Source organism: Pseudorca crassidens, chromosome 9, assembly GCF_039906515.1.
Source record: "Pseudorca crassidens isolate mPseCra1 chromosome 9, mPseCra1.hap1, whole genome shotgun sequence".
In the NCBI taxonomy this organism is placed as follows: Eukaryota; Metazoa; Chordata; class Mammalia; order Artiodactyla; family Delphinidae; genus Pseudorca; species Pseudorca crassidens.
Genome location: NC_090304.1, coordinates 5,030,855 through 5,058,554, shown reverse-complemented (window position 1 = coordinate 5,058,554; position 27,700 = coordinate 5,030,855). Strand labels below are relative to the sequence as shown.

Below are 27,700 nucleotides of genomic sequence, written 5' to 3'. Positions count from 1 at the left end.
GGGGGGGAGCTGGTGTTTAACTGTGGCGTCCTTTGTGCCAGACCTGGGAAGAAGAGGAGGGAGAGTAAGGAGAGGAGAAGGATTTGCTCAGGAGAAGAGAAGTGGAAGTTGGAGGGGAAGGAGGTCCTGTGAGAGGAGAGGGTGTGGCCAGGTTCCCCTGACCTGTGTCTCAGGTGCCACAGTCTTCTTTCTAGGTGGACAAAAAAGGCAGCGTCTAACATGGATTCTCACACTGGTACTCTTCTTGGGCCTAACTCGGAAGTAAGACAGTGTTTGGTTTGCCCTTCCTCTTGTTCACGGCTAGGAGTGAGTTCAGCTTGTGGCTGCTTTTTACTACATGATGTGGTGAGTGAGTAGGTCCGTGTTTATTAGAGCTGTGCCACAGGGAGTGAAACTGGGGGCCGTCCAGTTCCACTGGGCCTGGAGGAGCGCAGGCAGGGGGGCAGGGATCCCCTGTGGACGAGGACATGGAGAAGGGCATCCTCGCTTCGTTGTCACAGGTCATCATCCTTTCCTGCCAAACTTCTGAAGTTCCGGAATGTTCTGTGTCTGTCTTTTGTGATTTCAGAGAATAGAAACTCCCTTTTATGGACAAGAACAGGTTTGAGGTTGATCCTGTTTCAAGGTTGTGATCCAGAGGCAACTTCTGAGTTTGCACTTTTATCACAGATTTGGCAGAGATTGAGAACTGTGATCTAAAACCACTTGTAACTTTTCTTAGTTTCTTAGGTTTCTGGTCAGAATTGGAATATTGCATTTTTTTTCGTGGACTTCAGTAGCTTTCTGCTTCATTCCTGTGGTGTTTGCAATGTTGAAGGCAAGGGGGTACTTGACTTCTTATAAAATTTGTAGTCCAGGGAAATTACTTAATTGTTTTCCCTCATGTTCATTTCATCATATCTTAAAGATATCATCAGTAGGAGTTTTGGATTTTCCTTCAGGTGTAGAATTCAGGCCAAGTTGTTTGCAGGCTTAGTTTACCTAGCGTTGTATCTTAGTACATACTCCTACACCCTTTATTTGTTTACTGAACTGAATTTAATTGGAAAGCTTTTTCTTCCTCAGAAAAGTGTGATGAAGACTACGTGGGGCGTGCTGGACCCTCCCGTGGGGAACACCCGGTTGAATGTGATTAGGTTGATATCCAGCCTCCTCCAAACAAATACCAGCAGTATCAACGGGGACCTTATGGAGCTGAATAGCATTGGGGTCATATTGGTACGATATCCCCTGAAAGATGTCTTAATTTGCCCTTGATACTTTATGGATACATAACTGAAGGTAGAACCTCATAAATTTACAGTATGTGTCAATGACTTTCCTTGGTCCGAGTGTAAACAGTCTTTTATATAGTTTTCCCTTTGAGGTTATCATCAATTTTGAATGCTTTCAATTTTTCAGTAGTAATTTATTGTTGCCGTGCGTAAAGAACTGTATTAGAGAATTTGGAAGATGATTAAGACAGATGTTTCCCTTGAGAAGCTCAGTCTCGTATGGAGGATAGAGTGAGTGTAATCACCCTCTTCAGGGGATTGTATTAGCAATAAACGACTGGGGCTTACAGCATTATTTTCTCTTCATAATTAGCCAAGGGACAAGCTTTGATCTTCTTTCCACTGAGATAGTATACGAGGTCTCTGACACTGTCTTGATTTGAGTCTAAAAGACTGTTTCAATTTAGTGTGAGACTATCTTTTGATTTCGTCTGCTTCAGTGGAAGCAGAAGGGAATGTAAGGGAAAAAGAAGAGCCCAGGAATTACCTGGACTTCCCTGACCCCTGAGTTCCCCAGCTCCAAGGCCTGTGTTTGGGATCCATGGGCCTGGCCCCGGGGCCTCTGCTTGCTCTGTCCTGCCTCTGCACAGCACAGATGGGTTCCCAGGACCCACACTGTACACCCGCTGGCCACACTGTACACTGGGAGGAACTTGGCGTGTGTTTCAAAGGAGAGTCTGGGTGTTTGCTCTTTACATGAAAGGTATTGAATGTACACTTCATATACATTTCTCATGTGATCCTAGGTATAAAACTTCATATACATTTCTCATGTGATCCTGGGCATGATTTTTCAGATCATGCCCAGATAGGGGATACATTCCATGGCTAGTAAGTGGTGGAGCAGGATTTGAATTCACATCCAGTTTCAAACCCATGCATGCTCTATCAACCATTCCCTTTGTTCTTCCTAGTGTCACTGAGATAGATACTTCAGTTGTTTTTCAGCTTTGTGTTAAATGACATGGCAGTAGAAGGTGTAGAGAGCAGGAACATTTGGAGAAAGATGAGACGCTACAGGATTGCAGTTTCCTTGCCAGCATAACCCTTGCCCTCTGGGGACATAGTTTTTGCCCTACCCTCTGACAGGGTTATAACTTCCTAATCCTGTCTCTGGGCGTCTCACTGAAGTCATCAATCACTAGTCTTTCATCTTCCTAGTAGTAAGTTTACAGCTATTGTTAATTCATTCTGTTGTTAATCTTAGAGCTTCTTTTGAGTGATTAATATGATAAAACTCCTAAGTGGATCATTAATCATTATCTTTTCATTTTGAGATTAGATAACCAAGACTCAGCGATATCCTGAATACATACTTGATGCATTTGTGCTTTTTGGAATTGTCTTTTTTTGTGTGTGTGCTACTGTTACCTTTTCAGGTAATCTGGAAAACCCTTGCACCTCCAGGAGTTCCGCACGTCACCACCTCTCATACCTTTCTTATTTTGCTCTATCCACTGATAGTTCTATGAGTTTTGAATGCCCGAGTGGTTATTTTTTTTAAGGTGTGAGCACCTCAAAATTGGAGACCGTATTTTTGTCTGTCTCCCAGGTTGCACCTAGCACTGTGTGCTGCTCAGAAGTCATCAGTAAGCATTTGTTGAGGCAAAATGAAATTCTCATAAATTTCTTTGGAAATTTACTGAACTCTTAATATCTGTATTAGTCACGTTGAAAACAAAAAGACACTTTCTGTCTGAGAAATTTATTATTGTCTTTATGTGTTTATTGTTGGTCTCTGTTAGTTTCCGTGCAAATTCTGACATGTTAAATGAGCAAATACCATGCTATTTAGTCTATGAAGGCATTTTAAACTGCATTTAAAATAAAATGTGTTCCTTTTAATTTGGCCTATTATACTAGGAACACATCATTTTCACTTTATTAATTCATTATTTGGTGAATGTGTTGCGGTAGTGGCTTAAACATAGAGGAGACTGAATAAAAGAAAGCATTATTTTTCTTTTTTTGTAGGACATGTTCTTCAAATACACATGGAATAACTTTTTACACACACAAGTGGAAATCTGTATTGCACTGATTCTTGCAAGTCCTTTTGAAAACACAGAAAATAGCACAATTACTGATCAAGACTCCACTGGTGACAATTTGTTATTGAAACATGTAAGCTTACTTGGTGTCTTTTTTTCTGCCACTCCTGGTTATAGCGTTTTTCTGCTTAAGGTGTGAAGTGAATTGAGGTTTAAGGGTGGGAGGTTACATTTCAGAGTCTGAATATTTAACTTGTAATGGTACTTTTAACCAGTGATTCTGTAAATCATATCCTGGACAATTAACCATTACATGAACTTTAAAAAAAAAAAAAGGCTAAGTGGCTTGCTTATTTGGGAAAATTAATAAATTTGAAGATTTAGAAATCTTTTGGAGATTAAAAGAACAATGCAAATTTAAATACTGCAGAAAACATTTGAACCAATTATTTGGCTTGCCAGAGTTTTAATTTCTTGTGCTGAATACATGACTGAAAGTTGGGAGAAGTGAGTTCTTATGCAGTGTCGAGGAAGCCTCTTCTGGGGGTCTGTTTTCTTTTGTTAAATATGAGGTGATTTTACTAAGTCAGTCTTCAGGTTTCTTCTTGCTCTGAAGTTCTGTGATTGTGTGACATTCTCTAGCTCATACTGGGTTACGCCCAAACCTTGAAGATGGGAAAGGCTAACCTGGAGTAACCAAGTAGATGGGGAAGACAAATGACATTTGAATAAGACTGGCTGTGCACATTCGATAATGCAGCCCACAGCACTGGTCATTGGCGTGCGGAAGTTTGGCAAGCCACACCTATTTTTAATACGAATGCAGTAATGTTAGCTCATAGAGAAGTAAGTGTTGCTCGCATTTAAAATGTACAAGTATTGCTGTGGATTGTGAGTTAAATTTTTGCCAAGGCATAATTTTCTTTACTCCATTTCAGAGTAAAACCTGTCTTTTGCTTTAGGTTAGCTGCTCACTGGTAGCAGTACTTGAAATATATTATTTCCTCGTAGGTTCACTGCTAAAGGCATAGATCCTGTCTTGAATCCCTGTAGTGTTCTGGGGCCCTTGAGTAAATTTATTTTCACGGTGCCTCTGATTTAGCCAGTAATTCACAGCTGTATTAGGCTTGCTGGGTTATATGTATAAAGTGATAGGTATCACTTTTCTGTTTAACTAGAGTTCTGTTTCACTTTAAAAATTTGACACTTTGACATTTATGTCAATGTTAAACTGGAACGTTCCTTTTTATTCAGCTCTTTCAAAAATGTCAATTGATAGAACGAATACTTGACGCCTGGGAAATGAACGAGAAGAAACAGTAAGTAAATTGTTTTCTGATAGGAGTTCAGTTTGATTTTTAATTTGAAGAAAATATACTCCCTTGCCCTAGACAGGGAACAATGAATATAATATAATTACATGGTACAGGCCACTTTACGGTTACAAATGGTTCTCTTGGGACTTCCAGATTATTTAATTGTAACAGATATTTTTCTAGTAATTTACTTTTAGATCCCCCTGTCTTTCTACCTGTCTTGAAAGAACAGGGGTTGGGAGTACTCCCCACCTCTGTTGCTGCCTTTGCAACTTCTTGGTCCTTTCTGAATGGCTGTTCTTCTGAGAATAATGGGGAGTTGAAGGGAAAGAATTACAAAGTAAAGTCCTCCTTAATTAGCACCTTTGTCCTTGTTACCCGGGTTCTCATGGAAGAAAAGAGTCACTTTGTGCTTGGAGCTAGAGGGAGGGTAAAATTGCTTAGTATTTCCTTTTTTAGAAAATTTCCATTAGCTGATTGGCAAGATTACTTGAAGTATTAGTTGCTGCGTGTGAGTAGCTTTGTTACACAGAGTTTTTTTCCCTAGTGGTTTTGTCTGAAACAGGCATTCCTCTCTAATGCCCTGGGAGCTTTTATGCCATCCCATAGATTCTGAAGCAGGTGGGTATGTTTGGGAAACACTCTCAAGGTATACTTCTTGTGTTTGTTTTTAAGTCAGGTTTATTGAAGTATACATTTTTGGGTATACATTTCTAGGGATTCTGACAAATGCATTCAGTCATGTAACCATCACAGACAAGACACAGAACGTTTCCATCACCCCATAAAGTTGTCACATGCCCCTTTATAGTCTAACCTTTCTCAGGATCTCCCTGCTCTGTGTCTCTGTTCAGATGTCTCTTGCAGTGGCCAGGAGAGCTAGGTAACTCACGGGAGCTGCCTGCTTTGTTTTCTGGGGTTTGGTTTTTAAAAATTGCTTACTAAACACCGATAGGGCTTTGCTTTGACTCTGGGTGGTGAAAGGTGGCGTGTAGGTTGAGGGTGGCAGGGGTTCAGTCTTGGTGGACCTCAGATACTTTCCTCCAAATGGAGCTCCTTTGGGGTGCTGTCTGTGGCCAGAGTGGCGTCTCTGGTTATGTGTCTGCCCCATCTTAGCCTTCCTTGACCCCCTTCCTCTCTGCTTCCTCGTCTCGCCAGTGCTGAGGTGTCCTGTGTGCTCTACTTCCCGCAAGCTCCATCTTCTGAAGGCCTGGCTAATAATATTCCTCCCCTCTTGGGGAGTCCTGAAAGAGCTTTTTAAGGTTTCCTTGAACAGGAAGTCTAAAGAAAATTTGGAGCCTTGGGCCAAAAAACTTGGAGATGGGTGTTTGTTTTCCCTTGTGAGGGTTTGAGGGAATACCAGAGTTTCTGACTAAGAATTTGCCCAGAAGGAACACTCCGGTCGTGGGATCTTACTGTGAAACTGAAAGAGGCTCATAGCAGTTCAGCTAAGGTCCACCTTATGCCTTCAGACCCTTAGGTATTCCCAGGCCCTCTACTAAGCTTATTAGCAGATATTTCATTTTCCAGGCAAGCCTACAAGCACAGTATGGTTTTTCTTAGTGACTCCTGAAAGATTCTCCCTTGAAGCAAAGAGCTCTTCGGTTTGTTTCCTCCTGTCTGCAATCAAAAGTCTTTTGTTTCATAGAATTTAGACTTGACACTTTGTAAATATTCGGGCGGAGAAATCACTGTGATGTGAAAAGTTTGTCTAAATGTAAAGATGGGTCATAGTTGTGAAGATTGGACTCTTAAGTGGGGAAGGGGTGAGGAGTAATATGAATGTCTGTGTCCAAGTGGGAAGTGGGCCAGATACAAGTTGACTACCTCTCATCTTGGCCAAGTCCTCAAATCAGCTAATATTTTAACTTGAGAAATGCCATTGGTAGATAACTATCTCGATGATTGATTGATACAATTAAAATTTGATATCTTAGCAAAATGAACCAGCAGAATTCTCACCTCATTTCCCTACAATCTGTTTAAAGTCTGAAAAATAGTTTCACAGAAAGATAGGAAGGAAAGTTACAGAATCATTAGGCATCAGTGAATGTTTGGGGTTTTGTTTTTAAAGATACTGTGTTACTGAGGATGGTTGGTTTGAGTCTTTGAACAGAGTTTGTCCTGTTGACTGAGGCTACAATGTAGTCTTTTGAGTAGACAGTTGCTGCCACACTCCCACCCCCTACCCCTACCCCAACCTGGTTATATTACGTACCCTCTTCTTCCGCCTGTTCTTGTCTTTAGTGCCTCAGTTTTTAGAATGATTGCTTAAATCCACTGTACTTACCAAGCTGTTCATCACTCCATCCTCTCAGGAGTCTGAATATTTGTCCTTTACCCCTGGTAGAGCCGAAGGAGGAAGACGGCATGGCTACATGGGACACCTGACAAGGATAGCCAACTGCATCGTGCACAGCACTGATAAGGGCCCCAACAGCGCCTTAGTACAGCAGCTCATCAAAGGTAATGGGTTTATGGAATTTTCATTACATTTTTGTTGGATTGGAGAAAGGATTTAGGGGTAAAGTGGAAATATTCATAGCTTTTTAAATAGCTGTCTGAAGAGTTTCCTTATATTATCTCGAGATTTGAATGAGGCTCTTGAGAAGGTGTTTGAACAATATAGATTTTTGCTGTATCTCTGTTCTTAGTTCTGCAGTCCTTTTATTAAGTATTGGCAGGCTCAGCCGGTAACTAGTTACCCACTTTCATTCTCTAAGGGTATTGCTCACTAAACCGTTCCTTTGAGCTTGAAGTACTCGTAGGCTGACAGTTGAGCCACTTGAGCTACAATTACTCTTGCTTTTTATTTTCTTCTGAAGTCCCCTACATAGCCTATGGATTGAGTTCCTTTAATGGGCATATTAAAGCATTTAACAGCATTTTTTCCATCTCTCTATTACTAAAATGAACAATATTAGCCAATATCCTAAAGGACTCTTTCTGCACTAGCATTTGAATTTAATCAGCCCAAGGTTACTTGGAAGAAACCGTATTGATGCCTTTTACACTGGCACCAAGGCCTTGAGTCCATCTCCTCCCAAATGAGAGCATCAAGAACTCTGTGTGCTCCAGGTTTGGTACCAGTGGGATTACTAGTCCTGTGACTTACTCTGAAGGCAAAACATCTTCAACCTCTGTGGTACAACATTCGTTCAGTTATTAACTTGCTGAAAATCATCTCTCAGTCTATCCTACTATTTCTCTCTTAAGAATGTTTGTGTTCAAGAGGCTGTTACCTATTGAATGTGCACGAAAAGTATAGTTGTGGCCCAGTGATGGACAAATGGGGGCTAGCGCACCTGTAATTTTGCTTCTTGAGCGAGATGTTAGCCAGATCATCACACTTTATGTCCTTTGCTGTGCACGTAAATTGGCCATGTGTATGATTTTTTGTTTCTAGATCAGTCTTCGTTTTATGGAAGTTGCTTGCCTTTGTAAGAGTGTGTACACACGTGTGTTTAAGCCATAATTGTCAGATGACAGACAGCCTTAGTGAGGCCTCCAAGATTACAGCTATAGTTGCATTTTCTCAGAAAAGTATTTGTGTATCCTTTTCTTTACAGTTTCTGTAGAAGGTAGCTTTCACTATTGCATACGGATCCATATGTTGGCCTATGACACAAACATTTAGGAAACATTATCTTTGAGCAATTTGAGAAGCCAAACTGGGTTCCGTGGGACATTCATTGGCCAGATGCCAGTCAGTTTCTCAAGAAAGTGCGCAAGAGCTGACATTTGCAGTGTTTCCTAAACTCACACGACCATGAAGCAAAACTGCTTTTACCCCCACCTTAAAGACCGTTATCTTTACAGGGAACTTATCAGAAACATATTTTCCAGGTTAAGTTTTTAGCAAAAGGTCTTAAAAAACTTGTTGAATTCAAAGAACTGCTTAGGGCTCTTAGCATCAAGCATAGACCGTGGTGGGGAGGGGGTTCCTGAAAAGTTCTCGGGGTTCAGACTGAGCATGGCTATACCCCGTCCCTCCGAGAGCTCAGCCTGCAGGGATTGCTTGCCTTTGAGGAACCACGTGGGTGGTGCCCTCTCGAGTTACCTGTTTATTTGTCTGTGTGCAAGTCACTGTAGTGATAATGTTTTTTCCTTTTCTCCCTCTGAAGATCTTCCAGACGAAGTCAGGGAGCGATGGGAGACGTTCTGCACAAGCTCCTTAGGAGAAACTAACAAGAGGAACACGGTAGATCTAGTAGGTTCTACAAGGTTACATTTCTGTGATTTCAGTGCTCTTGGCCTTTGCCCGTCTATTCAGAAAGATGTGAGACATCTTCCACTTGTCCTGATAATTGTAGGCCAAGCTCATGTTTCTTACCAGTAAAAGAGGTCAGTGCCCACCGTCCTCTTGCTAATTTGTCTAGTCAACTTCCAAGTTCCTGCTTAGGATGACGTAAGGGTACAAAGAAGCTACTCATACCTGCTCCCACTGTACTCGGTTTCCACCTCCCTCAGTGCCCTGCTCCCCAAGCACCTCAACAGAGCAGCCTCTAGCCTTCCTTTTACTGTGTTGGGTTTGTTGCCTTATGCCTAAATAACCCCGGGTGGTTAGAAAACCTAAGTATTCGATATTTTCTAATGTTACTGAGTTGAGTTGACCCTCATTAAAGTCATTCCCAGTGGGGGAAAATTTTATAGATGACTTTGAAAACCCCAGCTTTAATAGATTGGTACTTTGAGCCAGGGAATAATGGCATTGATAATATTCTTAAAAATTATATTGGACTTTGGAATGTAGTCTTTGTTTTCTTTAATACGTTAAGTTTTAAGGTAAGTATTGCTTTTGCTTTTCAAGGAAAAGCATTTCCTTTTGCAAGCACATGCCAGCTGATAGTTGAGGTGGTGGCCTTGACTCTGCGTGGAAGTAGGTGTGTCAGGCATTTAATTCTGTATTTGAAATTCAGCGGCCGCAGTAACGCCTCGATTGTTAGGCAGCCTTATCTGCTCAGAGCAGAGCCTAGAAATGGGGTGGGGGTGGTGCTGCAGAGCGGTCACTAGTCATCCTGCGTCACCCGCCCGAAGGGCCCGTTGCCTCCTGCTTTGCAGATTGTCTAACAAGTTTGGTTATCTTTTTCCAGACTCTTGACAGGTTGGTGGCTTGTTCAGGTGGATATAGTGAGAGAATTATTAGGTATTAGGAGTTGGAAGAAATATGAAGTTGAGAGAGAACTGTAAAAAGGGAGCTGTGTAGGGACATTTAGTTAAAATAGATTTGGTGGCCCTTATTGTCGCAGGGTGTCACAGCCCAACAGAGGAAATGGCATTCACTTTGACAGCCCTGAGGGATCAAGGAAGGGTTAAGTAACTTTTAATGAATGTATTACCCACTGTACATTGTTTTTTCCCCCCAGTCAAATTGGTTAAAATTCTGGATCATCAGGGTCTTATTGTAGGGTGAAATTGTTCTCTCATACTGTTAAATTGAACCTTTTAATTTTAGAGGTTCCCAGATTGATTCCTTGTTAAGAATGCAGGAAATGTGGTCTCCTTGAAGGGGATTTTTGCCTTGTTTCTTATTCGTAAAGAAATAGGAGTATTAATTCTGATCTTGCTTGGGAAACTTCGTCAAAAATTGCCTTTTGGGGCTTCCCTGGTGGCGCAGTCGTTGAGAATCTGCCTGCTAATGCAGGGGACACGGGTTCAGGCCCTGGTCTGGGAGGATCCCACATGCCACGGAGCAACTGGGCCTGTGAGCCACAACTACTGAGCCTGCGCGTGCTCCTCAACAAGAGAGGCCGCGATAGTGAGGGGCCAGCGTACCGTGATGAAGAGTGGCCCCCACTTGCCACAACTAGAGAAAGCCCTCGCGCAGAAACGAAGACCCAACACAGCCAAAAATAAATTAATTAATTAAAAAAAATAGTTAAAGCTTTAAAAAAAATTGCCTTTTGATTGACTTCAGAGGTAGAAGTAAAGAATGTCCAGTTAAACTTGTTGTTATCAGGATTTTTTAAAAAAGTTATCTTTGGTAATTCAAGCAGATTTCTTTTGTGAGTAGTTTAAATATTTATAAAGATGGACTTTCATTGCAGTTCAGGTAGCACTCAGCTACTTTGCACGATGCCGTCAGTTATCTAGTCTGTGACTGTGTGTAATGTCATGTATGTCCACACAGAGGAGCATGGGCTTGCCCTGCATAATTAGTGCACAGCCCTTTTGGGTCAGACACATCTAGACATACATTTACACCTGTGTTGAAGGAAAAAATCATCACGGGCTCCACCTATCACGCTGATTGAAGCTCAGTTCTCCTTTGCCTATTGCACTTTCTGCCGTAATACTTGGACTACATAGATAATCTACAGTAAAATAAAAGAAGGAGAAGTTCGCTTATATAGCAAAAGTGGTAAGATATATAGAGCCCTGTTAGCATTGCTCATATCCTTTGTTGACTTAGCCCCACTCTGTGCTTTTGTTGTTTCTTGAGACTTTTGTGTTGATCTCTCAGGAGCTCTTCACTTCCTTGGTTTCAAATACCCAGTACTAAAATACTACCTCTACTTAGTCTTAAGTCCTTCTAATAGGGAATTTTGCTTTGTAGTATTTTTAGGGATATGGGTATTCCAAGTTTTAAGGATCCTTATACATTAATCCTGGGCCGCCAAGGAGAGTTGAACTGTAGCCTCCAGGCTCTTCATTTTCTGCCCATAATGTTTCAGGCTATATCCCACATGTTCCAGGGAAAATGTGCTGTTGTGAATATTATTATAAACACAGTTTGGTACGTGCAGTGGGTGTTGCCCTTGCAAAAATGTCATACAGAAATGTCATGCCCACTAAGTCGTGTAGTGCAAAGTCCAAATAAAAGCATTCCCTTCTAATTGCTTCAGGCATACTCATCACTGAAATTGGCAGTTAAATAATACATTGCTTATTCCCTACCTCCCTCCCCAAATAGATAGATTAGATACACTGCCCTGACTTAGTTGGTTTTAGGATGATGGCTCAGATACCTCTCTGGGAATTATTTCAGGTATATTCATAGGACTTGGGTCAACTAGTAGTTCAGCACCAAATGCTTGAGTTAGTGCATTGTTAGGTTGCCCTGGCCTGTTCTTTATTTTCTAGCCACAGCCAGGATTCGTTTGTTTATACAGCAAACACTCACCTATTCTACTGGCTGTGGGCCTGAGGACTTGCTCGGTTATGTAGGATAAGCTGTGCCAGCCCCAGGCTCCTGCCATCTTCTAGGGCAACATCTGTCTTCCAGCTCCTATCACTTCTAGGGCAACATTTGAATTACCTTCTCTCTGAGATCTTTGAAGTACTTTAATCTTCTGACCCCGTCATGCCAAAGTATATGAACAAGAGATTCATATCCTGCTTATGTTTTTATGTTGGGAGTTTATCATGAGTAAAAGTTGGTGTTTTAATTATATCCAGAGGCCGCACTGTTCTGACTAAGCCCCCAAACTGTAAAAATTGGTAAGGGTTTAGATACAGGAGATTTAGATAACGTAGGCAATGTTTCTGTACTGACTTTGGAAGATTGAGTTTCTTTCATTCTCGGCCTGCCTCTCCAAGGGTGAGGATCTTTTTTTTAAGGTTGAGGTAGTTTATGAGATAGTTTATGGAGGTTGTGTAGAGTAATACAAACATGCATGTATGGATTGCCTGGAGATCCAGCAGGTCAAGGTGGAACGTCTGAGGGTTTGCATTTCTAACCATCCCCAGGTCATGTAAGTGCTGGGGGTCCACAGTGGGACCACGTGCAGCAAGGAGCAAGTGTCTGTAGCTTCCACTTTTCACTGGAGGTTACCAGTTATCAGGTTACCAGTTATCAAGTCATACTTAGGATTCTCCTAGCAACCTAATCAGCCAAGATGAAGAAAACTCTTATTTGCTTTTTCTTTTAAAGACAGTTAATAAAACTGAAATTTTATTATGAAAGAAGGTAACAACTCAAAAGCTTTTTTTTCACTGCAGCTTCAAGAGTATAGTTTACTTAGAATGCATCTTGCTTGGCAAGAATGTTCTTATGTACTTGTTACTTTTTTTAAAGTTATGATTCTGTATTCTCATTTAGTGATTTACTAGTATTCGTGAAATATTTGAGGGGCTGCTGTGTGCTGGACACTGTGGCTATTGCACTAAACAAGACTGGCAAAAATCTGTGCCTCAGTGGAGATGGATAAACAGATGGAGGGTAAACTAGGGGGAGGGAGTCGGGGAGTGTTTTGGGCAGATGTGCAATTTAGAATTAGGTGGTCTAGGAAGACGCCATGGAGAACGTTTGTGTAGAGGCTGGAGGGAAGTGGGGCAGGAAGAGCGAGTGCAGAGACCGGCACAGCGCCCGCGTGGCTGTATCAGAGCGGGCCAGGGAGAGAATGGGAGGAGAGATTTAGAGGTTCTGCGGGCCAGATCTCATGCAGCTTCACGGCAGGCTCCTGGGGTTGTGATCTTAGTGAGATGAAACCGTTAGGTTTGGAACTAAATAAAAAGTGACACGATTTGATGTCAGTGATTTAAAATCCTGTAATGATTTAAAAGATCATTGTGGCTGCTGGATTGAGTATAGACTATAGTGGGACAAAAGGTCGAGGCAGGGACACTGGTTAGATGCCTAATATAGTGTTAATCCAGACGAGGGAGAAACTTTCCACTAAGGAGGTGATAATAGACTTGATGAGAAGTGATGGGATTTTAGGTTCCATTTTGACAGTAGAATGGACAGATGTGGGTGAGACAGAAGAAACAAGATGACTAAGATTTTAGCTGGAAGAAGAGGAATGAAAGAGGCATTTCCTGAGCTGAAGATGCCTCAAAAGGGGTGTGTTTTGGAAGCTTAGATCAGGGACTGAGATGAACAAGTTTTCCCCTGTAGGTAAATTAAACGATCTTTTAGCTCATTTTATTAATAACGATTTCAGACTGGGTATGGTGTAGGTAGGATCAGAGTCCCCACATCTTTTAAAAACATAATTGAGAAGGTGTGCAGGCATTGTGTTATTATTAATAATAACTTGGTAAAACAGTAGTTTCTTTTTGGAGGAAAAAATTAATTGCTTTGAGGATACAAGTTAAGGAGAATATATAAGGGGGTCACAGTGTCTGGCACATAGTAGTTGCTCAACAAAAGCTAGTTGCTTATTTTAATTAATGACCTGATAAAATCTTATTTTGTAGCAAAAAGTATGAATGAGGACACATTATATCCTTTTTGAACTTAAACAAGACATACTAGGAGTAGTCAGCTCCTTCTTTTCCTCTCTAGTTCACCGAGCTTGCTTTTTGAATTGTCTTCTGTTTTTGTGCCCTCCCCGCCCCCCGTGGTGCTGCACCCCTACAACACACATGGGCTTAATATGATTCTTGTACTGGCCAGCCAAGTTGCCCGAAGCTCCTAAATCCACTGCAGTGGGACAGCTTGACCTGCTCTTGACTGCAGTTGCCCTGCAAGGTGCCAGCTGCCATGACCAAGCAGTATTCCACCACCTCCTTTCTGCATCCTGGCTGGGCTCTTGTGGAACACCCTCACCCCCATATCTTTCCCACCAGCTTGCTAAAGCCACAGTTGACTCAAGCAGGTTCCCTTCATTGATCACAAATTCTGCCTTTGATTTCATCAGACCAGATTCAAAATTAGTGTTAATGCTTTCTCTATACTTTAGGGAGGATAGAGAGGGAATTAATTGGAAACACTGGGTTATTCACTTTTACTCAGTATCTTCACCAAAGATAGCCAGACAAAGGGAAAAGAGATTAATTTTATTCAGGCAGTGATTTATTCAGAATTTCATAAGCCATACCACATACAAACTCAGTTGGATTCTACTTTGGGCTTCTTGAATCAGTGTTGGAACATCACAAAGCAAACCAGGCTGGTGTCTATAACTCTAGGCTTCTAGGCACAGCTTCAAGGGCTGGCAGGTAACGGCTGCTTGTGTCTCCCCCAAGGACAGTGCTCTCTGCCCAGAACACTTCTACAAAAAGTACGGGACGAATAACTCAGAAAATACAGTGTAAGTTACCCTTAGAAGTATAGTGCTTGTTCTTAGAATTTTACAGACTGTTCATTTTTATTACTTGCTGTAGAGCAATTACTGTCATTAGTGTGGTGCTTAGCCATTTGTATATCTTCATTTCTAATTGTTAATACATTTATGAATTAATAAAAATCACTTACCATGAATTGGTGAGCAGTTCGTGTTTATGCTTTTGCTTATTAATGTGAGTTGGTTTTAAGTTGTGAGGGCAGGGGGTTACGTTTTAAGTGGCAGAAGACTTGGGGTCTTGTAATGAGCAGGGGACTACTGACCTAAGTCATATTTAGCATTTATGAACAATGCTTTTCTTAGAATGGGCAAGAAATGCAAGAATTTAAAGTGAAATGGTTGTATTTAAACCTGACCTTTCTAGTGGCTCATTAGTGATCCCTGGGAATTGCAACTTTACCCTTCAGGCTTGGCATATTTAATTATTTCTATATTTTATCTGAGCCATTAACTTCTTCCTTCCCTTTTACCAAAATCACTTAAATGGAGTACCACAGCTCTCACATGCTTTCTGGTGCTGTTAATCATGAGTGAAGTAACCACAGGTGGGCAGCAGAAGGACAGGTAGCCAAACCGTCTGGCTGAGTGAAGTGTACCCTTGAATTACTGGGTGGATTTATTACAACTTAGCTGTTACTTATTTTTGTTCCTGCTGTTGTTAACACATTGAGAGAAAAACTAAATGTGATTTTTCCGTAAAAATGCTGATACAAATGTCCAAAACTTTTCTCTGTTAAATAGTTTTTTACATTTCTATGCATATAGGTTACAACCTGCCATATTCATTCATCCAGTGATGATGAAATTGACTTTAAAGAAACGGGTTTCTCACAGGATTCTTCTTTGCAGCAAGTGAGTCATGCCTAAAGTTTTGCTTTTTGTTTTATTTTAAATGCTTAGTTTAGTTGCCATTTGTGAATCAGCGTTGGAGTGAGACATGCATTAGGTTGTGATTTGGGGTTAACCTGTTAGCTAGGCAAAGACATTTAAAAGAGGAAGCGTTGGGTACATGAGAGGAAGGTTTATGTTGATTGTAATTCCAGGGAATGTTTCTTCAGATCTGATAATAATGATGAGTCCGGTAAATTTTCAGGAGATTTGAATGAACTGAACAGTTCAGTAAGCGCCTCAGACATGCTCATTATGCAGACCTGCACAGTAGACAGTTCCTGCAGGTCTGTGGATAAGAATACGAAGACTTGTTCAACGTCAGTGAAAGTACCTTTCACAATATCCCTGAACCCCAGATGGCTTACATGTTTCCAGTATCTTCAAATTGTGTATTGACATCTAAGTTAAGTTGTAATTGAAGTAATTCATGGCCACCCTGTCCTCCTGTTCCCAAATTCATCGCTTTTATCAGCTGCTGGTAATCTTTGTTGGGGAGAGAGCAGGGTATAGAAATAAATGCGCTGATTTATCATCCATTGGTGGTTCTTGGGGAGGTGAGGAATGATTTCACTATCTCCACTGGGTATCAGGTTTGGGAGCTAAATAGAGAAGCCCCTTTGAAAGTTATCAGCTCTTCGTATGAAGAAGTTACCCTTAGTCAGGACCAGGTCTTGGCCTGTCAGTTGATTTGGTGTGGCAATGGAATTGACGTAGTCACCTTCCCACCTGGCACTGAATGTTGCTTAGCTTCTTTTTTCTCCATCTTTAAGCCCCTTTTACCAAGGCCAGGATGAAGCTTCTGATGCTTATGCTGGCCTTGCCTTTCGGTGTCCAAGTAGACTGACACACTCTGGTGTAGGTTGAGCTAAGCAGTTTCTTGGTTTGGTACTAAGGCAATTTAACATTCATGTATTCAGGCTAGGCCTGAGGTAGCATTTTGGTGGCTGGCAGGCTTCTCTTGATTCTTGACACTGCCCTTTGGAAGCCAGCCTCCCGAGGAGAGAGGCGGGGAGCTGTCAAGCAGCAGGGCCTCATTGCCACCTCTCACCTTGGTTTGCTCTCCGGCAGCAGCGGCCACCCCGTAGGCCCAGCTGGCTCACTGTGAGTCCTCGTGCCTTTGAGCAGTCCTTGCCCAACCCTGGAGCGCCCGGGCAGTATTGACTTAGCCCCCTCGTCCTGGTCTGAACCCCAGGGCTGCACATTGCTCCGCCCCTACAAAGAAAATCGATGGTGTACAGTGTACATTTCCAGGATGATTTTGATCTGGCGAATAGCTTTAAGAAAAAGAATGCCCTTAAACATCTATTTGTAAATAAGCTAATAAACTCGGAACTTCCGGGCAACTGATTTAATCGGGTACTGGTGACATTTTGGTACCAGGAAAGTGGATTCCCTTACGTCTCTTGAAATCTGGTTACAGGGTCATAGCTTTTCTGGGGAGAATTTTCTAACGTTTTTTTTGCTTTGACTGCTGATGTGCATATAAAGCAAGCCCAGTCACCAAACTGCCTTAACACCAGGCTGCTGTACCTGTGGGTTTATCCACTTTATGTAACCCTCTAAAAGGAGGAAGAATAATTACTCTTTTCTGATTGACAGCCTTCCAGTAAACTTTTCTTTGCATGTTTAAACTATACACCAGTCATGGATCATTTTGAAAATAAACATACTCCAAAGCATTTTTTTCTGAATTTAAGAATACAAATCTAGGTTAATGTAAGAATTTCATGCTGGTCTCCTTTATAATCAAATCAGTTTATATATATCAATTTGAGGTTCTCATTCACATTTAAAGCTAGATCTGTTGCTAATGCTCGAGTACAGAGAGCTTAGGGCAGCTCACTTAACAGACTTGGGGGGGGCCATACTTGGCTCGGGGCGTGCTCACAGCTTTGGTGCCCCTTCTGGTTTCCTCACCTCCGGAGCTTGACTCTTCCTCCTCCTAAGGCTGCCTCACAGGGTAAAGGGTGAGGAGGTCTTCCTCGTGTGGTGTCTGAAGAACTAGGGCTGGCTGCCAAGGATGGACACCACTCCCGCTGCCCCTGTCCTCAACAGGCTTGTTCATAGGCCATCAGGTCTGTGGACGGGGACTTTCTGTTGCCCGGGTGGGTCCACCCAAGAGATTTACTTAAGAAAGTGGTGGGCTCCCTTCTCAGTGACTTGAACAGTCCCTGGCTTTGGCCAGGATGACAGTTCTGAGACGTGTGGGGGTTTTTTTTTTTCCCTTTTTTGCATAACTAAAAGTTTTTAATAATCGCACAACTGTATGGTGCTTTCCAGATTTGGATTTCTCAGAGTCCAAAACACTTTTCTAAAGCTTCAAATAGAATACAGTAGCAGTCCTCACTTATGTGGGTTTAGTAAGCCTCGATGACTTTATTAGTCAAAATCAGACTTGAGACCTAAGTTCTTTGCTGGCTTTATCTTCCTAGAAGCTACAGTAGACTCAGAGCTAATGAGGACTACGGTTTGTTGGTTTTCTTTTCCTCTGCGTTACTACGTGGAGGCTGTGTCTGTCAGCAGCTATATATCTCCCTCCATAGATGAAGAGAGACAATGCAAATATGTGTGTGCATGTTTATGTGTATCTGTGTATGTATCTATATGTTTGTACATGTATGCATTCACACATGTATTTATAATACACTTAGTATTTGCATTCTGTTATGAAGCATTTAAAGTATTATGAAGCATTTAAAGGAACACTTTTGGGAATATTTCTTCCCTTTTACACCCAAAAGATTTACAGTATGATCTCTAGAAGTATAAAACATTTAAAGAAAAAGAAGAAAAAAAAAAGAATCAAAACAGTTGAAAAGGACCTTTTCCCCTTGTGCAACCAAATTTCTAATCTGTCAATAAACTCAGAGCCTGGCTTATACTGCTTGCTCGGAAGAAGGACTTCGTGATTCTTTGCCACACCTTTGAAGCTACCAACCATGCGTCATACCTTATAAAAGATAAAGCAATTCAGACAAGTTGGTTTCTTTCTACTTACATATTTTATATTCGTATGTCCAAAACTCAGCCCAGCCTCCCAGAACTTGTCCCTACCGTTCTGCTTTCACCCAAACTCCCACAGCTTTGGTGTGCCTTACCAAATGCACCCCTGGGGGGCTGGCTCCAAGTGCTCATGTGCTCATGTAGTATTGTCTCTTTGGGCAAGGAAGGGAGCAGCGGGAAAGTGTGAGAGTGAACAGAGGGGTGGTGGGTATCGAGGTAGAGAAAAGTGAGGTTTTAGGTTCTCGGTAAACTAGATGCAGCATTTTTTAGACCTAAGGAAAAGATGCCTTCCAAAGCCAAATATAAGGTTTATTTTTAAATTATCCACTATTTGGATTATCCATGCCATAATTCCCTGCCACCAGAATGAATAATCAGGAATTAACGGCAGAGGCATTTCTGCAGTGTTTGTCTGCAGGGTAGAGTCCGTGGGCTCTGCTCAAATGGAGAACCGAGGAGAACTTGGCCTTCCCAGTAGTGGCCTCAGGAGCGACGCTTTTAGTTCAGCTGCCAGCTGCTGCTTGTGCCTCCGCGAGGTCCGTACACAGCTCTGTCCGTGGGCAGCACGCACGTTATTTGTCTCCATATTTATTGCTCGGGGCAGAGTGAGGAGTGGCACTTGCATATCTTCATCTGTTCTTTACTCCTGATTGAGAACATGGAACACGTTTGCTGACCTCGCTTGTTCCCCCGGGCCTGCTTGTTGTTTGAAATTAGAATAGCAACATTTTTGTGGAGTCCGCTTTAACATTCCCCCTTTCTTGCCTAAGAGAACCCAAGTGAGCCTGGTGCTCTCTAGAAACGGTGTAGTAAACAAGAGCCGACTCCTGCATGGGTCTTTCAGTGTTGTAGGCTTTTCAGAGTGATTTTGGATCAGTGTTATAACTTTCTGTCCTCTCTCTAAGGTAGGTAGGATAGTAGTTACTTTTCTACTCTTCCTAGCCTCTGAGCCTTAAATCTTTTTTTTAAGAAAATGAAGTGTCCCTGAACATTGTGTTGTAGGATTGTGATTGTGATTATTAGTCATTTTTCCTCTGGTGCCATGTTGCTGTAGTGGACTGTGGGTGGGGAGATGCAAAGAGGGAGGGTGGGTGGTTACCATTGGTTGGATCTTAAGATAAGGTTGGTTGTGTTCAGAGGTGACTGATACACCTTATAATTTCAGACTGTCACATGTCACTTGATCACGCTTTTGAACTAGACCCAAACCTCTCTCTAAAGATAATTTGGAATAGAGGTCAGTGGTCACTTAAACATTTCTTACATGACATGTGCATTAGAATAATTTATGGACCAAATTCCAAACATTTCCTTTTTGGGGTAAATCGTGTCTGAAATTATTTGATTTTTTTTTTTTTAGAAAAACACACCAACTTTTTAGGCCCTATGGCTATATAAATAAGATGATTTCTGGAAAACAAATGAGCAAATAGTATGTAGAATGTCATTAGAATCATTATATCACTGTCACTGGTCCTGGGGTTGCCAGGCCTTTTCTGATTATCAGATGCAACAAATGACGTCCAATTTTATTGACCAGTTTGGCTTCAACGATGAGAAGTTTGCAGATCAAGATGACATTGGCAAGTGAGTATGTCTTCTGTTTGCATAACTGTCTCCTACACTCCTGCTCTTTGTGAGACGTTCTGGTTCTCCTGGATTCTTGGAACCCTTTTGCATTCGTGAGTTGGGAGGAACCTGCCCTCCAAGTGTTCCTTTAGTTCCAACCTATCAGCCTGAAGCACCCAGACAACATGTAGGAATAGAATGTCACTCCCACAGAGCAGGCTTGCCCTTGGGCTTGACATCTTTCACAGAGGTTTATTTGTATTAGGTGTAGGAACTCAAGTCATTGTGCTCCTCTTTGAGGTTTTAGTGCTAGATCACATCATCTAAAGTAGTTAATCCCTATGTCAGTTACCTGGTTACCTGGCTTGAGCAGGTGTGGTTCTCTTACAGCACACAGTGAATGGGGTATCATATTATGGCTGAGCAGCTCTACCCCACGTGTATTTTCTCTAGCTGACTCACCAGAAGGCAGAGTTGGGGCTTTTCCGCCCGAGAGCCAGGCCGTAAGTTCATTCATTCTGCAGTCAGGGAAAGAGGAGCATAGAAATGGGGATTACTGGTAATGTGCAGAATTAATGGATAGAAGATGTGTGGGCCATCCACAGAAATGAAAACAAATGTTCTAGCATCTGACCTTGGGAAATGAGAGGTATTTATAAATGAAGTATTTACAAGAGGGGTGTTACAGCTCACCAGCCAACTTCTCTCTCACAGGGGCTCCCTGATGATGGTCACCAACACCCAGCATCTCTCAGGGTTCCCCACTAGCAGTAGATGCTCAGTAGTTGGTTGAACTACAGCCAGTGGAGGCTGTTGTTTGTCATAAGTTGCAGTTTATGGCAGGTGAGAAGCTAAAAGACTTTCCATCACACTCTAATTGTGCCAAACAACATGCTGTGTTGGCACAGGGGCCTGGAGGCTCCACTGTAAGTAGAGCAGTAGTTGAAGGCTGTCAGCTGCCCTAAGAATCGGCTCATTTAAATCCAGAAAGAGCAAGGACTCGGTGTTTGTGTCTGTACCCCAGGAGCGCTCACACCAGAACCCGCAAGTTCCCCCATGTGGCATCTCAGCATTTGTCTGTCTGGACTCATTTATTAAGAGTTACTAGTTAGGGACTTCCCTGGTGGCGCAGCGGTTGAGAGTCCACCTCCCGGTGCAGGGGACATGGGTTCATGCCCTGGTCCAGGAGGATCCCGCATGCTGTGGGGCGGCTGAGCCCGTGGGCCGTGGCTGCTGGGCCTGCGTGTCCAGGGCCTGTGCTCCGTGGCGGGAGGGACCACGACAGTGAGAGAGGCCCGTGTACCGCCAAAAAAAAAAAAAAAAAGTTACTAGTTAGGAATCCATAGTCTCTTTAGAATTTGTATTGGGTATTTGGAATAATGTTTGATGAGAACACATCTTTTAAGGATTATAAAATAGTCCCACCTACTCAAAAATTGTTTAATAGGCTCTGAATTCTTTTACTCCCTACTTTCTGCCTAACTATGCCATATTATAGCATAAGATTTCAGGGGTATCTGTGTTTTATGTATGAATTTGACTCTACCTGGAGAAAGTTCAGGGTCTGACAGCTTCTGTGACCTTTTTCGTGCTTTGACCTATTTCTTCTTTGCAAATAACCTTTTTGGGGTTATGAAGTATGGCCCATGGAACCATGGTTTCTACCGTGGATGTTAAAAATCTTCTATAGGAAGGCTTCGAGGGTGCGTTTATTAGGTCGCAAGAGGCTTCCATTCCAGCCTTCCCATCCTGTGTAAATTCCTTATACCAAGGGAGGAGGTATCATTTAATGCAAGCAGAGTTTGTTTGTTGTTACTTAACAGAGATTTTAATGATAGTGTAAATATTTTACATTTGGAGAATTTCACAAATACTGTTTCTGAGTCTATAGATAATTAACTATTCTTGCACTTATATTTTGTTTACAGTGTTTCTTTTGATCGGGTATCAGACATCAACTTCACTCTCAACACAAATGAAAGTGTAAGTATTAAGGCCTGTCGCGAGTAACAAGCCATACGTGAGATGGACAAGTGGGAATGGGGTTCTCTCAGAGCCTGCCTGCAAGAGCTGTGTGCACTGGGACCCCTACGCCCTAGGAAACTTTGTCTCAGATTGCTGTGACTTCAGCCACTCACATGACCTGCCTGGCCCCTGTGGGCATGTGAATTTGCAACCCTGATTTAAGATGTGACAGGGCTAATAAAACCAGTGTAGATATTGAGCTTCAAAGACTGCTGTTTGACTCGAGCCTTCTGCCTCTTATATCTGCTGAATGTCACCAGGAGCGAAACTTGGGCTAGATCAGGGCCAGCCTCTCATCGCCAGGCGGTTCTGAAACGCCAAGTCAACCACATCAGCAGATTGACACAGGATTAGTGTCATTTTAATGGGCACAATGTTGATTTTTATGTCACTTAACATGAGAGACCAGTGGTTTATCTGCTGTTGTGATAAGTTAGAAACTAACCGATTGGACCATGACACTCGTCACTGCTTAGCTGGCCCGGTAAAAGAAGAGCTCTTTGTGTTAGGGTAGGTCTGGGCTGCATCTTAGGTAGGTGGGCCAGGGAGGCTCTTAGAATTAAAATGGTGCTTTCACCAGATGAAAGTGAGTATATGTAGACAGTCTCAGTTTCTTGTATGCTAGTTTTGAAGCCAGTCTTTTGGGGGGAACTTTCCGTTGCTACTTACACAGAAGCTGACATTAGATGCTTACATTTTATCTTGGTGTATGTGATAGACACAGTTTTTTTCTTAAGGATATAGAAGAAGATGATTTACATTGGTAACTTTTGCGGAAAATAACTTGATTTTAAAATTGATTTTCTCTCTCTCATTTTTATGTAGGGAAATATTGCCTTGTTTGAAGCATGTTGTAAGGAAAGAATACAGCAGTTTGATGATGGTGGCTCTGATGAGGAAGATATCTGGGAGGAAAAACACATTGCATTTACACCAGAATCCCAAAGACGATCAAGGTGAAAGAGAGTTCGTTATAGTAGTAATAGTGTCCAGTGCATAAGGCAAATGATTATTGGGAGACGTACATTGTAACCTCTCCAAACATATATGTTTGACCTAGAGATCAGTGCTTTTGTCACGATCAGAAATGCCCTTGTAAATTGATGTGAGTTGGTGCCACTGCACTTGTGTGCAGTGTGAACAAATCAAGGTAATCTACTTGAAAACACTCGAAGTGTTTAGACATAGTTCATGAAATGTTGTGACACAGCCAGTTCTTATTGGCAAGTGATGCTGAGGAATGTAGTCATATCGTGCTTTGAGTAAACAGTCCCTTACCAGTAATAAGAGCAGCAGCTGAGTTATGTGTTGTTTCTTACAAAAGACTGAAAGTTTCCCCGGGGAAGGGAAAAGTTGTTTCTAAAAGTTAATTTAACTTGGGGAGACAGAGTCATGTCATTTGATACCCACTGGGATCAACCCAGTCTCTCTCCTCTCCCCCTCATTTTTAAAATTCACTCTATCCAGAAACCCCAGTTACAATGCAGAGCTTGTCAGACTGGATAAAAAAATAAGGCCTGGGCTTCCCTGGTGGCGCAGTGGTTGAGAGTCCGCCTGCTGATGCAGGGGACACGGGTTCGTGCCCCGGTCCGGGAAGATCCCACATGCCGCAGAGCAGCTGGGCCCGTGAGCCGTGGCCGCTGAGCCTGTGTGTCCGGAGCCTGTGCTCCGCAGCGGGAGAGGTCACAACAGTGAGAGGCCTGCGTACCGCCAAAAAAAAAAAAAAAGCCTGATTTATGCTGCAGATGGGAAATAAATTATTTAAAAACTTAAATTAAAAAAAAACTTTAAACACGTTAAAATTAAAGGTAGAGGGATCTATATTAATATTAAAGTAGATTTCAAAGGAAAAGGATAAAGGAAAGGTCATAAAGGGGTTATTAGAAGGACATAATGCCAATTGTAAATGTCTACATATCTAATAACAGGGCTTCAAAATAGAGCAAAAACTGATAGAACTGTGAAGAGAAATAGGCAGATTCTACAATTCAGATATTTCAGTACGCCTCTCCCAGTAAATATATTCAAGTATACATGAAATATTTACCAAGAGAGATCATATTTGGGCCATAAAGCAAGTCTCAGTAAAAATGTTTCAAGTCATACAAAATACACTGTCTGACCCCAATAGAATTAAATTAGAAATCAGTAACAGATCTCTAGAAAATCTCCAAATATGTGGAAACAAATAACACATGAGTTAAAGAAAAAAATCACAGGGGAGGGACTTCCCTGGTGGTCCAGTGGTAAAGAATCTGCTTTACAATGCAGGGGACGCGGGTTCGATCCCTGGTCAGGAAACTAAGATCCCACATGCCACGGGGCAACTAAGCCTGTGGGCCACACCTACTGAACTCGTGCACCTCAGCTAGAGAGCCTGCCTCCCGCAAACTACAGAGCCCATGTGCTCTGGAACCCCACACACCACAGCAACAGAGCCCACGTGCCCTGGAGCCTGCATACCACAACTAGAGAGAAGCCCACATGCCGCAGCAAAGAGCCTGCATACCTCAACGAATATCCCATGTGCTGCAACTAAGACCCAATGCAGCCAAAAATAAATAAATTAAATAAATGAATAAATAATCAATCAATCAATCTTAACCAAAAAGAAACATTTAAAAAATCACAGGGGAAGTTGCACAGTACTTTGAATTGAAAGAAAGTGAAAATACAGTATATCAGGATTTGGACCTTGCAACTGCAACAGTACTTAAAGGATCATTTTTAGCACTAACTGCTTACATTAAAAAAGAAGAAACATCTCAAATCAGTGACCTCAACTTCCACCTTAAGAAATGACTAGAGATACAAAACAGAAAAACAGTAGGGAAAATCATTGTAATCAATGAGTCATGACTAAAAGTTGTTCTTTGAGAAGATTAATAAAACTGATATACCTCTAGACAGAATGGTTCAAGGAAAAAAGAGAAGATACACATTATTAATATCAGGAACAAGAGAGATGACATCACTACAGATTCTACAGATACTAAAAGGGTAATAAGGAATGTTAGGAGCAACTCTGTGCCAATAAATCTGACAACATAGGTGATCTTTGAAAGACACAAACTACCAAATCTCAAGCAAAAAACGATGACCCGAGTTGTCCTGTATCAAAGAAGTTGAATTTTTAGTATAAAACTTCCCACATACACACAGAAAAACTCAAGGTCCAGATGGTTTCTCTTTGGTGAATTCTACCAAACATTTCAGGAAGAAATAACACCAGTTTGTACAAAAGCTTCCAGAAAATTCAAAAGGAGGGAATAGTACCCATCTCATGCTGTGAAGCCACATCATTGTAACTTGATACCAAAAGCTGGCATTGCATTACATGATATGAAAAGAAAAGTGACCTGTTATTCTCATGAGCATAGGTACAGAAACTCCTTTAAAAATTATAGCAAATAAATGCAACGAGGCGTCATGACCATGCAAGGTTTATTCCAGCAATGCAGAGTTGGTTTAACATTTGAAAATCATTCAGAAGGCATGTGGCTGAATCCAACATCTATTCCTGATAGGAATGCTCAGCAAACTGGAGATAGAAGAGAATTTCTTCAACTTGTTTAAAGCTTCTCCAGTCAACCTACAGTGAGCATCATACTTAATGGTAAAAGACTGAATGATTTCCCCCCAAGGTCAGGAACAAAACAAGGATATCTGTTCTTACCACTGCTTTTCAGTATTGTGCTGGAGGTTCTAGCCAGTGCAGTAAGTCAAGAAAAAGAAATAAATGGTTTCTAGATTGGAAAGGAAAAGGTAAAATTACCTTTGTTCATAGACAATGTTACTATCTATGTAGAAAATGTGTTGTAATCGACGAAAAGACTACTAGAACAATAAAGTGGGTTTAGCAAGATTGCACAATCTTGGATCAATATAATTGTATTTTTACGTACTGCAGCCAACAATTAGAATTAAAATTACTAAACAGTACTATTCACAGTAGCATCAGAATATTAAATATATAGGGGTAAATCTGACAAAAGACATGCAAGGGCCATACACTGAAAATTATAGAACAGCTGAGAGAAATCAAGACTTGATAAATGTTTAAGAATTGGAAGACTTAATATTGTTAAGATGCCAGTTCTCCCCAGATTGATCTAGATTCAGTGCAGTCCCAAACAAAATCATAACAGGTTTTTTTGGTAGCTGTTGACAAGTTGATTTTTAAATTCATATGAAAATGCAAAGGACCTAGAATAACCAAAACAGCTTTCATTAAGAACAGCATTAGAGTATTAACACTACCTGACTTCAAGGTACAGTAATTAAGACAGGGAATAGATCAGGGGGACAGAACAGAGAACCCGTAAGTAGACCTGCACACATATGTAGACATCTGATTCATGGTGGAGGTGCAAAAGCAGATCAGTGGAAAAAGGATAGTCTTTGGAAGACATAGTGCTGGAACAGTTGGACTTCTATATGTAAAAAAATGAACTTAGTCCATACCTCTTACTGTATATACACATTAACCCAAAATGGATCTTAGGCCTAAATGTAAGACATAAAACCAGAAAACTTAATACTGGAAAATCTTTGTGACCTTGGGTTAGGCAAAGATTTCTAAGATACAACACCAAAAGTGCTGTACATGAAAGAAAATTTTGATAAGTTAAACTTTATCAAAATTAAACACTTCTGTTCTTCAAAAGACACTTAAGAGAATGAAAAGACAAAGCATACACCAAGAGAAAACATTTGCAAATCATATATCTGATAAAAGACTTCTGTGTAGAGCATATAAAGAACTCTCGTAACTCTATAGTAATAAAAAAGACAACCCAATTTTTAAAATAGGCTAAAGATGTGAAAAGAACACTTGAGAAAAGAAGATGAGCACTTGAGAAGAAGCTCAGCATCCTTGGTAATTAGGGAAATGCAGATTCACGCCACCAGGGGACACCTCCACGCACCCTCCAAACAATGCAGTTGTTTAGATTATGATCTGTGTCTTCAAGCAAAGCCCAAGTGGGAGAACAGCGGGAGACCCAGAGTAGGATCAGTCTTAACAGAATGACGGGCAGATTGGATCCAGGTGAAGTGCAGTACGATCTTTTTGTTGTTGGAGGACTTTTGAATTCTTTGGATTTAGTTGGTGGCCGACAGGCAACATTAAATATTTTGGTCCTTTTTTCCTTAGCTCGGGGAGTACAGACAGTGAGGAAAGTACAGACTCTGAAGAAGAAGATGGAGCAAAACAAGACTTGTTTGAATCCAGTAGCGCCAACACAGAGGATAAAATGGAGGTAGACCTGAATGAACGTAAGTTGCCTTCTTCTGTATCAGCCGCTGTGTGTTGGAGATAGCCTACAGTATCTGAGATGTCTTCTGAAGGAATAGTTAAGTTGAAGCACATGTTGTCATTTGAGTCCCCTTGAAGGTTTAAGTCTCAAGGACCGGGCCTAAGGGAAGGAGCAAGTTACACCTTTGATGGGAGAGCATCTCTTTACGGTTTGGAAACCTTCTGTGTGAGTCTGGCTAGAGGATAGAGCACACTGGTAGGTCCATCCTCTGGCTACAGAGACTGGGTACCAGAGCAAAAGGGGAAAGGCCGTAGATTCTGGAAAGATGAGGAAAGACTGATCTGTAGAATCAGGAGTGCACTT

General features: G+C 41.6%; 1 protein-coding gene across 19 annotated transcripts in view; it reads left to right on the top strand.

Annotated features, from left to right (window-relative positions):
- Positions 1-27,700, top strand: part of PPP6R3 (protein phosphatase 6 regulatory subunit 3) — a 126,713-nt gene that overhangs the window by 80,223 nt on the left and 18,790 nt on the right. For 9 of the 19 annotated variants that reach the window (XM_067748025.1, XM_067748027.1, XM_067748028.1 and 6 more), the window contains 10 exons: positions 1,066-1,218; positions 3,249-3,398; positions 4,520-4,584; positions 6,932-7,047; positions 8,706-8,791; positions 15,357-15,443; positions 19,975-20,072; positions 21,983-22,037; positions 22,905-23,035; positions 27,235-27,356. In XM_067748025.1, coding sequence (XP_067604126.1) covers positions 1,066-1,218; positions 3,249-3,398; positions 4,520-4,584; positions 6,932-7,047; positions 8,706-8,791; positions 15,357-15,443; positions 19,975-20,072; positions 21,983-22,037; positions 22,905-23,035; positions 27,235-27,356 — 1,063 coding nt within the window. The remainder of the gene's footprint in view (positions 1-1,065; positions 1,219-3,248; positions 3,399-4,519; positions 4,585-6,931; positions 7,048-8,705; positions 8,792-15,356; positions 15,444-19,974; positions 20,073-21,982; positions 22,038-22,904; positions 23,036-27,234; positions 27,357-27,700) is intronic. The other 10 variants (XM_067748035.1, XM_067748034.1, XM_067748033.1 and 7 more) reach the window with 5 other exon arrangements.